The sequence below is a fragment of the Metopolophium dirhodum genome, chromosome 1 (genome assembly GCF_019925205.1).
Source record: "Metopolophium dirhodum isolate CAU chromosome 1, ASM1992520v1, whole genome shotgun sequence".
Lineage (NCBI taxonomy): Eukaryota > Metazoa > Arthropoda > Insecta > Hemiptera > Aphididae > Metopolophium > Metopolophium dirhodum.
This window is the reverse complement of record NC_083560.1, coordinates 116952678-116962778: the sequence shown is the minus strand read 5'-3', so window position 1 is coordinate 116962778 and position 10101 is coordinate 116952678. Positions and strand designations below refer to the sequence as shown.

The following is a 10101-nucleotide window of genomic DNA, read 5'->3' as shown; positions in this document are numbered from 1 at the left end:
TTATGGCTTAACTTCAATAACATCAGACTTAGTCTTCTCTACCTCAATACTAACTTTTCCTCCTTCCTCAATAATACTTTCAATTACTGGTTTGTTTTCACTAAACCTAGTTTCAATATCATTCAAATGTTTATGATTAACATTAATATTTTTAACTCTATCAATAATTTGATTAATATGTCTTTTCCACACTAAAGAATTATTAATTTGAACCAGATAAGTAATAGGTGACAATACTTTAATAATTGTACCTGGTACCCAAATATTACCAGAACCATAATTTCTGCACATAACAGTATCTCCAATCTTATAGGATTTCTCTCTATTGCCTCTAAAAACATGTTTAGCATTTTCCAAACACTTGTTATATTTATTCTTAGCAAAAGGAATTAGTCTATCGAATTGAGTTGGCAAGGTACGCCCAATGTGTAATTCTGCCGGAGTAACACCTGTAGAACAGTGTTTTATACTGTTGTACGACATAACAAATCTATATACATCAACTTCAATGTCAGAATTAGGGTTACATTTTTTTATAAAATTTTTGAAAGTACGAACAAGATTTTCAGCTGCACCATTTGATGCAGGATTATAAGGTGAAGTTTTAATATGAAAAACTCTATTTTTTTGTAAAAAATCTTCCATCTCTTTCGAGCATAAAGATGGACCATTATCAGTCACAAGTTTAGCAGGAATGCCCCAATAAGCAAAATATTCTCTTAAAATTTTAATAGTTGAAAAAGTAGTTATATTAGGCATAAATTTCACATACACCCATTTTGAAAAGGCATCTATTATCACAAGAAACATTCTTTTATTAACAGGACCTAAAAAATCTAAATGAACCCTAAGAGATGGGCCATCAGGCCAAGGCCAACTATGTAGAACTGCCTTTGGAGGATTCTCACTATGAATCAAACAAAGTTCACATCTTTTTGTAATACCTTCAATTTCTAAATCAATTCCAGGCCACCAAATAAAAGAACGAGCGATACTTTTCATTTTAATAACACCTAAGTGAGTGCTGTGTAATTCAGTTAACAATTCAGTCCGAAATTTAGACGGTATTACTAAACGATGCCCCCAAAATAGTAATCCTTGTTCAATTGAAAATTGATCCTTACGGTTAAAATATGGTTTCAATTCTTCAGATACCTTTTTAATGTCAGTAGGCCACTGACCAGTGAAAACGCTAAAAAAAACTTGTTTAATAATAGTATCTTTTTTAATTTCCTCACAAATATCTAAATCAGAAATTGCTTTAATATTTTCAGTGATTAAATTAATAGAGTAATTATCTGATTCTAAAATATTAGAACTCGCAGTGGTATCTAAAGGAAGTCTTGACAATGCATCCGCATTACCATTATCTATACCTTTTACAAATTGTATTTCATAATTATAGCCAGATAAAAATATTGCATACCGCTGTAACCGATTTGCTATCATGACAGGAATACCTTTTTTAGGACCAAAAATAACTACTAAAGGCTTATGATCTGTTCTAAGAATAAATTCACGACCATATACATATTGATGAAAATACTTAACTGAATTAACTATAGCAAGAGCTTCTTTATCTATTTGTGCATAAGCACGTTCGGCCTTATTTAATGTCCGGGAAGTAAAGGCAATAGGCTTTTCTGTACCATCTGGTAATTTATGAGATAATACAGCCTCAATACCAGTAGGACTAGCATCACAAGCTATAATGATAGGCCATTTTGGATTATAGTGGATTAATATTTCATTAGACAAAATAGCACTTTTAATTTCATTGAATGCTTTGTTTTGGTCTTTACCCCATACAAAAGGTATATCTTTCTTAAGCAACTTATACAAAGGATTTGCTTTGGTTGATATATTTCTAATAAACTTACCATACTAAGTTACTAATCCTAAAAATGCTTTTAGTTGAGTAACACTACAAGGTATAGGTACTGATGTAATAGCTATAACTCTAGCCTCAGGAACATGTAAACCATCTTTATCTATTTTATAACCCAAAAAAGTAACACTATCCTGGAACAATTTACATTTATCTTTTCTCACCGTCAATCCTACTGAACCTAATCTTTCTAACACTTCCCTAAGTCTTTTAGTAACTTCTTCTTTAGATTTTCCAGATATTATGATATCATCATAAAAAGCAACTGTACCCTCAATATTTCTCAGAATATTTTCCATTTCACGCTGCAGAATACCAGGAGCTGAAGCTATACCATATGGTATACGTTTAAATACAAAAAGTCCTTTATGTGTAGATAAAGTTGTTAACTTTTGTGATTCCTCATCTAATGAAAGCTGTTGATAAGCTTGACATAAATCAAGAACACAAAATTTGGATGCACCCTGCAAAATTGCCATTAAATCTCCTACTCTGGGTATAGGATATCTGTCTATTTTAATACATTTATTAAGTGTAACCTTATAGTCACCACATAATCGAATTTTACCATCACTTTTTAAAACAGGCACGACTGGTGTAGCCCACTCTGAAGACTCTAATGGAATTAATAACTTTTCACTGACTAATCTATCAATTTCCAAACTCACTTTATCTTTCAATGCAAAAGGTAACACACGAGGCTTACAAAAAATAGGTTTAATGTTTTCATCTTTTAAGAATAATTTAAACACTTTAGGTTTATAACATCCAAGTACATCTCCAAACACTGAAGGAAAATCTTCAAAAATATTTCTTTCTGTTTTTGATGAAAGTGAATAAACTTCCCCTTTAATAGGTAATGATAAATTCTCAATCCAATCTCTACCGACAATAGGAGGGCCACCTTCTTTAATTATATACAAATTCAACACTTCAATTTTTCCATGAAATTTCACACTCACTTTTAAATAACCCATTGGAATAATTAAAGTACCAGTATAACCTTTTAAACTTATATCACTTTTTTGAATATCTTTCAATTTAAGATTCACTCTACATGCATCACTATAAGACAAAGCTGTAATTGAAGATCCAGTGTCAATTTGAAAATTAATAATAATTCCACTTACATCTAACTTAATATTAAATGGTTTAATAAAATTAACATCAACAGTCTCTAATGAAAACAAATTATCAATATGCAAATATTCAAAATCATTTAAAATATTAGACTCTTCTAGTATATTAACATTACCAGCTTTACTTTTAGCTTTACAAACTTTAAGTAAATGACCTACTTTAGAACATTTAGTACATGTTAAATGCTTATACTTACAAAATGGTTTTGTATGACCTGCTTTACCACAGCAAAAACAAACAGTTTTACGGCCATGACTTGAATTGTTCGTTGAATCCTTTTGATTATTTGGCATTGAATCTGATCTGTGTGCTTTCCTTGACTTCCCTTGTCCCCATGGTTGTCTGTTTTGCTTAAACTTCATTCCTCGCTGATAATTCAATTCCTGTTTTTCCCAATGAGACACATCATTGTTCGCTGCTTCCATTGACAAACAAAGTGTAACACTTTTTCTAAATGTTAACTCCGGTTCAGACATTAAACGTTTTTTTATGTTGTTATCCCTGATACCGTAAACAACTTGGTCTCTCAATGAATCATCCAAATTATTACCAAATTCGCAATACTGTGAAAGCTTTTTTAATGCAGTCACAAATTGACTTATTGTTTCTTCTGAACCTTGTTTTCTCTCCTTAAACTTGTAACGTTCAGTTAGAACATTAGGTTTAGGATTAATATAATTAGATAACATTTCTTTTAGTGTGTCATAACTTTTATCTACTGGCTTAAATGGAGTACAAAGATCTCTGACTAATACATAACCGTCATTGCCCAAAAGTGTTAAGAACATTAATTTCTTTTTGTGAGAATTAATTTCATTTAATAATACATACAATTCAAAGCGTTCAATCCACGAACTGAAGTCGTCAACTTTCAAATTAAATTCGGAAATGGTGCCATTAATTTGCCCTTTGCTAATGTTACCATTACCCCTACCGCTACCACTAGAAGCCTGCGTAGTTGCACTGTTAATGTTTGAACGACTCATTATAACACTTTTTATTTTAAACACTAAGCGTTTTAAATTAATATTACGCACTTAAAACAAATTAAATTTCATTTTGACACGTGGTTTCCTTACTCTACTTCGTCGCCATTGTTATGTTTTAGAGAGGTATAGAGCACAACTTGAACGCATAAGTGCAAAAAAACGAATGATTCTTTATTGAATAATATAACCTAACAATACAAAATATATCCTGGAAGAATTCAATATTTCCAAAGACATTACAAAATGCATATAATGTTACATATGATATAATTATTAGAGGTAGTCAGGTAGGTATATATTATGTTTATGTACCTACATAGTAAAATTCGTCTAAATCAGTATACGCAGAAATGAACGAAATAATAAAAATAATGTTAATAGCAATAATAGGTAGGTACTAGGTATAATTATATAAATCGACGTGTATTGTAAAGCTCAACTCATTATTTTCAACTATAAACATTATATACATTTTGAGATACGTATTCATAGTAATATGACATTTTATTATACACAGAATTAAAAAGGTGGATAAGTGGATGTCGCTCTGCTGTACAGTAGGTAGCAAGGTTACAAGGGTATAAGAAAAACGATTCTGAGCGAAAACGGTCAGTCAGCCTATGATTTTACCAAGTATATTTGATGATATTATTGTGAATAAAGTAATTTATATATAACCTATTTACTCGGAGCCTTGTTTTAAATTTTCAATCATTAGCCATAAAAGTTAAACATTTTATACATTTTTAACCACAAAATAATTAATAAATTATAAATTTGATAAATGTTGTCAAAATTTGAACTTTAAATGCTTATAAAAAAAAATTGTGCCTATGTATTTTTAATATTTTTCAACTGCTATTAGAACGATATATCAGGAGCCTTATATTAAATTTTCACGCTTTTTTACCCAACAAATAAAAATTTATTGATATTTATAGAAAAAAAACTAAAAAAAATTGAAAACTGATAATGTCCGTAAACAGCTCAAAAAGAGTTAAAATATTTTCAACATTTTATGGTGTATAGAAAATGTTAATATAAACATTCAGTGAAATTTTCAAGTATCTACAGTCATTCGTTTTTTAATTACAATAAAATAAGAAAATTGTTACATGAGAAATCGAGTAAATATCAAATGTTGTAAAAATATAAATTTCAGACGCTCATAAAAATTTAATTTAAGTTTCTTCTAGACATTTTTTTTTTTGATAAAGGTAGACAAACTTATGAGTAATCTTATATTACATTTTCAAATCTTAGATTTAAAAAGAAAAATTTTTATGAATTCTCATCAAAATAATTTGCTATTTTTCGCGATTTTTCCGTATTTTGTCAAAATTTGAACTTTAAATGCTTATAATTAAAAACTGTGACTAAGGATTTTTAATTTTTTTCATCTGCCTTTGAAACAATAACCTAAGAGCCTTCTATTAAATTTTCAAGCTTTTTTACTCAACAGATAAAATTTTATTGATATTTATAGAAAAAAAAACTAAAAAAATTGAAAACTGACAATGACCGTAAACAGCTCAAAAAGAGTCAAAATATTTTCAACATTTTATGGTGTATAGAAAATGCTAATATAAACATTCGATCAAAATTTCATGTCCCTACGGTCATTTGTTTTAGAGTTACACCAAAAACCAAAATCGATTTTCTCGAAAACAGATTTTGCGTAAAAATTCCCGTTTTTCTTAATTTTTCTTTTGTTTTTCACGTCGCTTGTGAAAACTACTGGGAAATTTTTACTTTTGACCCCCCAAAGTACCAACTAGATTCACTTTCCTATCAGAAAAATTACTATTGAAGAAAATCCAAGCACTTTTACTGTCCTAAAAGGTGATGACAGACACAAAAATAAAAAATAAAAATAAAAAACAAAAAAAAAAACAAAAAAAAAACACACATCATTGTAGAATCAATACATTCATCGCTTCGCTCAGAATCTAAAATAAAACACCAAACAACTTAAGTAATTATTTTTTTGAACGTTTTACAATTTTTGGCTGGTATAAAAAACAAACACTTTCTTTTTTTTTTTAAATCAAGCAAATTCAAATATTTCTGGCAATACTGATTGCTTCACGTAAAATAATATCTAAATAATAACTTATAAAATCGAATTTAGATGCCGTTGAAAATATTTTTACCTATTAGTTAAATAATAGGTCAATTTACTCTAATATAAAAACTAAAAACACAAAATTGAATCTGTTGAACGCCAATTTACTTTATGTCGAACGTGGGTCAAAGCGCGTGTACCTATATCATTATATTCTTAATAATAATATGAACTGTACCTATTCTAAATCAATATATATTGTTTCTAAACAGTCCAATAATAATATTGTTTAATACTAATACAGGCACGGATCCAGAGCAAAGATCAGGGGGGGGGGGCAACAGTTTTTTTACAACTTCTTCTTCTTTCTTCTTCTTTTGGCTTTACAATTCTTTAAGAATTTTGGCCGTCACCGTCACCGTTCTCCAATAATCACGATCCTGAACTCCATCTTCCCAATTTGTCACTTCCAATGTTTCTAAGTCCTTCCTTATTCCAACCATCCATCGCTTTCTAGGCCTCCCTCTTGGTCTTTTCCCTGTCGGTTGCCACTCCATTACTGCTCTCGTATTAGTGGTTTCTGTTTTCCGCATGGTATGACCAAACCATTTGAGTCTTTGACACTTAATGTGGCTTGTTAATAGTGGAACTTCAGTGATTTCTCTTAGTTCAGTATTTTTTCTTCTACGCCAATTATTTAGCTCGCTATCAAACACTGGACCACAAATCTTCCTCAGTATTTTATTTTCAAATACTAGCAGCCTTTTTTCTAATTGTTTGGTTGTGGGCCATATTTCACATCCATAGGTTACCATTGGTCTTATTATGGTCATGTACAGTCTGATCTTAGTTCTTCTGGAAAATAGTTTTGATTTGAAAAATTTATGTAATGCAAAATAAGCCCTTTCTGCCTTGCGTATACGACTTATAATTTCGGTACTCCAATCATTGTTGTTGGTAATCGTCGTTCCAAGGTATTTGAATTCTTTAACTTTCTCAAAGGTATAATCATTGATAACCACGTTTTCTTCCCCATTGGGGAGTAATTCCATTACTTTCGTTTTATCTTGGTTTATTTTTAACCCGACTGATTTAGCACCTTCTACGAGTGTGTTTATATTCTGTTCCACTATTTCCATACTATCACCAATTATGTTTAAATCGTCAGCAAATCCTAGTATATCAATTTGTGTGGTACCAATATTGGTTCCCAGGTTATTATTTTTTACACTACGTATTATTTTCTCTAATGCTATATTAAATAATAGTGGTGAGAGCGCGTCCCCTTGTTTCAACCCAGTTATGACTTCAAACTCTTCGGACAGCGTTTGGTCTACTCTCACTTGATATTTCGTGTCATTCATGCATATCCTTGTTAGGGCGATAAGTTTTCTCGGGAAACCAAATTCTTGCATAATATTGTACAGACTATCACGGTGTATGCTATCGTATGCTTTTCTGAAATCGACAAACACTTGCCATATGTTTTGTCTAAATTCGAATTTTTTTTCAATTAATTGCCCTACTATTGTTAGTTGGTTTTTTTACAACACATATTAATAATGATAAAATATTATACTTTATTCTTAATTTAAAAATATTGTCATAATAGGTAATCAATGTGATAAATAAATTATTGACTATTTAATATACAAAGCGACAATGTGAAAAGAAGTTTAGAATTTGTTTATTTGTTATTTAATATATAATATTCATAAAAAAAATACGTCTGGGGGGGCCTAGGCCCCTAGGCCCCCCTGGACCCGTCCCTGATACTACATTTTTATAAAACATGTAACTTAATGTAGGGTATGGTTTAAATTCTGAGCAAAGCGAATTGGTTTCAAAATGTTGTGATCAACTTTTTAGGTAGTAAAAATGCTCCAATTTTCAACTACAGCACCTTTTCTGATAGAAAAATAAATCTATAGTTGGTGCATCTCGAGGTCAGTACTTTCCGAAAGCGTAGGGAAAAACAAATCGTCGGAAAATGAGAATTTTTACGCAAATCCTATTTTTGACCAAATCGATTTTATTTTTTGGTGCAGGTAACTCAAAAACTAATAATCATATATAAGTACATTTTCACCAGATGTTAATATCAACATTTTAAAGTCGACAAATCATTTTTCGCTCCATTAAAAAACCTGAAAATATCATACAAAATTCCACATAAGTTGTTAATAGTGTAAAAAAGTTGTGCGGAAATCCACAATCATTTTTTCTGATAATCTGATTTTAGAATTTTGACTCATCTCAATTCGTTTTCTTTTACAGCTAACATTAGAAAATGTAATACAAGATTCCTCAAAATGTTCCTACTTTTAACAAAAAAACAAGTTTACTTGCAAGAAATTCTATTTATAGCAATTTTTTTAGTTGTAAAATTTGAATAAATAATCAAAGTATAGGTATGCAGACTGTCACACCGTCACCTCTCTGAATCGTTTTTTGTATAGTTCTATGCTATGATCTATAAGTACAAAAGAGTGGTACCCATGGTAAAAAACTTGAATATTCGCGAGCGAAGCGTGCGTCGTTTTAAGTGATAAAATCTGATATGTTTTGATCCCAATAAATACACGATAGTCATTGTCATATATTGTGATCAAAACATATCAGATTTTATCACTTAAAACGACGCACGCTTCGCTCGCGAATATTCAAGTTTTTTTTAGATCTCATGTTCACGAGTATAAGCTTTTATATCAAAAAAAAATGTATATTAATTTTATACCATATGTCCATATTGTTTCTTGATTTATCTAAGTATTTAAAGTTTCTATGGAAAATTCAATAATTGCCCGATTTTAAAGGCAAAAAATATTAATATAATTGTAAAATAAAAGCATAATCATGTAATAGTCAAATAGGTAACTGCAAAAAATATAAAATATAAAACTTTAACAGAACCTATACATAATAATAAGGAATAAAAAATATCATTTTTTTTTTCAAACTAGTTTTATTTGAAAGTGTATTAGGCTTATATATAAAAAAAATTGTATTAGTGAGTGGAAAAAGTTTAACAAAATTTAATAGTATTTTAATAAAAAATAATAAAAATAACTTTCTTTTTTTAAATAAGTAACAATTAACAAATAAAATATGATGCTTATATAGTAGGTACTTAACATTAAATCAAAACTTTAACACTAATTAATTTACAAAATTTGCCATAGACTCTTTTTGACAACTTTGCCCTCACCTTTGTCTGTGTTATTTTTTGCTATTTTGGTCCTAGTGTCTTCTGCACACCTATGATTGAATAGCCAACTTTTCACATAATCTTCAGGATTTCAATCACTTAGAGGAGGTCCATTTATGTTTATGAACATTAAATTAGAAATATTATTTATGGTTAACCGTGAACGAAGATCCGTACAAATGTTATTCATAACACTGAATCCTCTTTCACATTCTGCGGTTGAACACGGAAATGTTTTAAGAAAGATGTAGAATGCAGACATCACGTTTTTAGGATCAATAGTTTGGTCGTAAATAATTTTTCTCATACCACTAATAGCTTCATCTTGGTCCAGTGAAAATCTTTTACATAAGTATTTAATATCATCTTCTCCATATCGAATATCTGGGTCCTCAGGCCAAGTTGATTTTTCCAATAGCACTCGCCACACTATCTAGTATATTCTTGTATAGAAACATCAACGGCCGCTTGTAGATATATTATTATAATTTGATACCTAATGAATATAGCTAGATGATAATCGATAGCTATAAATAATAATAAATTATCAATTTTATTATTAACCTACCAATAACAAATTTTCTAAAAATAAACTATGCCTATGGATTTTTTTCTGTTTATGAAGTAGGTATACGAGCGTATACGTGCGTATACGTGCGTATTGGCGTTACTTTTATAGGGTATATGCTAAATCACCAAGTTGGTTCACGGGTATACGTCGTATACCCGCGTATACCCTCCAAAACACCACTGATTATAAGTCCATTGGTTTCGTAGGAAAAATATCCTGGGACCTTGGAACGTTCAGCGA

At 30.0% G+C, this 10101-nt stretch overlaps 1 protein-coding gene across 1 annotated transcript; it reads right to left on the bottom strand.

Annotated features, from left to right (window-relative positions):
- On the bottom strand, positions 1-4014 carry LOC132953011 (uncharacterized protein K02A2.6-like). Its single transcript, XM_061025553.1, has 3 exons — positions 3144-4014; positions 1894-3065; positions 1-1833 (listed from the first exon to the last, which is right to left on the bottom strand). Exons 1-3 carry the CDS (start codon positions 4012-4014, stop codon positions 1-3), a joined length of 3876 nt encoding a protein of 1291 aa, XP_060881536.1.
- Positions 4015-10101: the final 6087 nt, after the last annotated feature.

What these genes read in the sequence shown, in the direction of transcription:
- LOC132953011 (XM_061025553.1), bottom strand. Translation starts at nt 4,014, where the DNA reads ATGAGTCGTTCAAACATTAACAGTGCAACTACGCAGGCTTCTAGTGGT. An exon ending in TAAAGCTAAAAGTAAAGCTG is followed by an intron (nt 3,066 to 3,143) that starts GTAATGTTAATA and finishes TGTTTTCATTAG; the next exon opens with AGACTGTTGATGTTAATTTT. An exon ending in TAAAAGCATTTTTAGGATTA is followed by an intron (nt 1,834 to 1,893) that starts GTAACTTAGTAT and finishes CCTTTGTATAAG; the next exon opens with TTGCTTAAGAAAGATATACC.